The sequence below is a fragment of the Merops nubicus genome, unplaced genomic scaffold (genome assembly GCF_000691845.1).
Source record: "Merops nubicus isolate BGI_N331 unplaced genomic scaffold, ASM69184v1 scaffold13796, whole genome shotgun sequence".
In the NCBI taxonomy this organism is placed as follows: domain Eukaryota; kingdom Metazoa; phylum Chordata; class Aves; order Coraciiformes; family Meropidae; genus Merops; species Merops nubicus.
The window spans coordinates 1-2514 of NW_008614433.1; the positions used below are offsets into that span (position 1 = coordinate 1).

The following is a 2514-nucleotide window of genomic DNA, read 5'->3' on the forward strand; positions in this document are numbered from 1 at the left end:
GCGCCGCTGCCCGCGCTGTCCCGCGTAGGGCTGGCACCGCGGGCACCCGGCCACAAACAAGCTGCCCCACTCCCAGAGAGTCACCGCACGCTCTACATTTACAGGTACCCAAAATGAAGCTACTCCTCCCTCCCCTTAGGTAGGAACTGAAGAAGGGAAGCGTTCTATTTGTCTCCCTTTAAAGGGTGACTTCATTGTTTTTGATGCTGTCACGATCTCGAGCATCCTCGGCACTCTCCAGTGTTTGATTGCTCTTATCGTCGGGGATCTCAGCTGAAACTCGGACCTGGCTCTCCCTGCTTTCTAAAAAAACACCAGCCTGGCTATCATCTTCTGCCTCGTGGCTATCAAATTTCTGCCGGCTGTCGTTTTCCATGCTGTGGTGGTGCTGCTTGCTGCCCAGCTCCAGGCTGTCGTGCCCCTGGCCCTTGTCGGCCCATTCCCCGCTGATGTCGTGCTTGCCCAGGGAGCGGCGGGCAGCAGGAGCCCCCCAGGGCAGCCCTGCTTGCTGGCTGGCCGCATCCAGGGCGCTCTCATCCTCCTCTGCGGTGTCGTACCCCAGGAGCTGCGTTAACAGAAGGAGCCGCTGTCACCCCGCGGGACGGCCCCGCCGGCAGGTGCCGCTGGGCACTGCAGCTGGGCAGGGGGCTCACCTGCTTGGCAGCTTTGCGGAGTTTGCCGGACCTCACCACCGTGGCCTTTGCCCTCGCCCTGTAGGCCACGCTGTCGCCTCTGCCAGCGTTGTCCCCCCGGGAGAAAGGGAAGGGGGGGAAGGTTACCGGGATGTCGGTGGGGAAACTTGTGACAACTTCATCAGACTCATCCGTGTCGTTGGAATCGTTGTCGTCGTTGTCATCCACATCTTCATGGCTCTTGCTTGACACGTCAGGAGCGTGCTGGAAAACAGGCAGTATGTGTCAGGCAAGTCACAGACGGGTGTCTGTGCTGCTCTGTTGAGGAGCTACGTGCATGAGTGGCTCTGAATTCACCTCACCTTGCCTGGAGCTTTGTTTTATTTAGGGAGAGGCGTTACCACTAGAACCACATTTGACTGAAGAGAATTAAAGCTGCTGCACACTGGCTGCCCTGCAGCACTCGACTGGCATTTTGCTGTTCCAAACACTTACCGTTTGTACTGGGACATCCACACTTTCCTCTGAAGAGTAAAGAGTCTGAAAATGACATAAAACTCACTGTTAGCACACAAAAGCACATACAATAGAGTGGATCAGCATGTTGACTCTTCTTTAAGCCCTTAATCCTAACTTGCAAATCTCAGCACTGAAAGATGCTCTGCTCTCTCTTCCAGTTAGTTGCCCTACCTGCTGAGGGGACTCCAGGTCATCCTGAGACTCATGCTGCAGACTCTCCCAAGACTGAGAATTCACATGGTGTTGGTATTTGTATGAGTGGTGGCCCCTGGGGTCCTGCAAGGAAAAAAAGGAGTTTTGATCCACGAGGGAGCATACAAGAGCGGGCAAGGCTGCCTGCAGCAACAGCAGGGCACAGTCCTCTGGCACAGGGGGTGTGCTCAGCCCTTCACTGCATAGGGAGAGGACTCAAAACAAGTATCAGGGAATGTGTATTAGAGAGGAAAAAAAAAGTCAAGAAGGTTTTATCAAAGAAAATTAATAGACAAAGGGAGCTTACATATTTTTCTTCGGAGCTGGCAGAAACGGCGTGCTGCTTGGGCTTACTCACCTGAGGGGAGGAAGGAGAAAAAGCATTTGTCAGTTTGATTTTCTTACTAATATGCAAAGAAAATATGCAAGTGATTGCTGACATGCATTTGAGATTCACTCACTGGCCATGCAGCAGCAATGCTGGTGAGGCATAAACACAGGACTGCCACCTTCATTATGATGTTTTACCTAGGAGATATTTTGAACAGTAAGTCAAAAAGGTACAATACCACAAAAAAGCCATAGGGTGTTTTCTTTGTCTCCTGGTACACTCCAGCATGCTGAGCCAGCCCTCTCTGCTAAGGATTCAGCCTGCCCATGCCAATCTTCTCCCTCCATCTTCCACCACCACCCCACACCCTGCTGGTTGTGTGGAGGCAACTCAAAAGCTGTGAGCAATTTAAGAGGAGGTCCTGAGGAGAGCTGAGCAGTGGTGAGAGCAGCCACGCCGAGGAGGTGAGCAGGCTCCTGTCACCCCCTGACTGGCACTGGCAAAGGAGAAGCTTTGTGAAGAACAAAGTGTTGTAAAGATCAGCTTTGGTTTTCCTGTGTTAATTTAACATCATTTTGCCAGAACAGACAGGACACGGCAAACTCAGCATGGATTCTCTTTTCAGTTATTTTAAAAGTAGCTTTCAGAGTTATTAACTGGAGTTGCTGGGAGTAAACTCAGTTTATATGAACACAAACTGCTTTTATTGATAGACCTTTATTTCCCCATATTCTTTATTTATCTATTTATTTCCAGAACTCTAAACAGAATAACCTGTGTCTCCAGGAGGTGAGGTGAAATATCTGCTCACAGTCATTTTTATCAACTTACTAAATGCTG

At 50.9% G+C, this 2514-nt stretch overlaps 1 protein-coding gene across 1 annotated transcript; it reads right to left on the reverse strand.

Annotated features, from left to right (window-relative positions):
• Positions 1–178: 178 nt before the first annotated feature.
• Positions 179–1858, reverse strand: SPP1 (secreted phosphoprotein 1). Its single transcript, XM_008942236.1, has 6 exons — positions 1805–1858; positions 1651–1701; positions 1323–1427; positions 1128–1172; positions 654–896; positions 179–565 (listed from the first exon to the last, which is right to left on the reverse strand). The coding sequence occupies exons 1-6, from the start codon at positions 1856–1858 to the stop codon at positions 179–181; spliced, it is 885 nt and encodes a 294-aa protein (XP_008940484.1).
• Between the last annotated feature and the right edge of the window lie 656 nt (positions 1859–2514).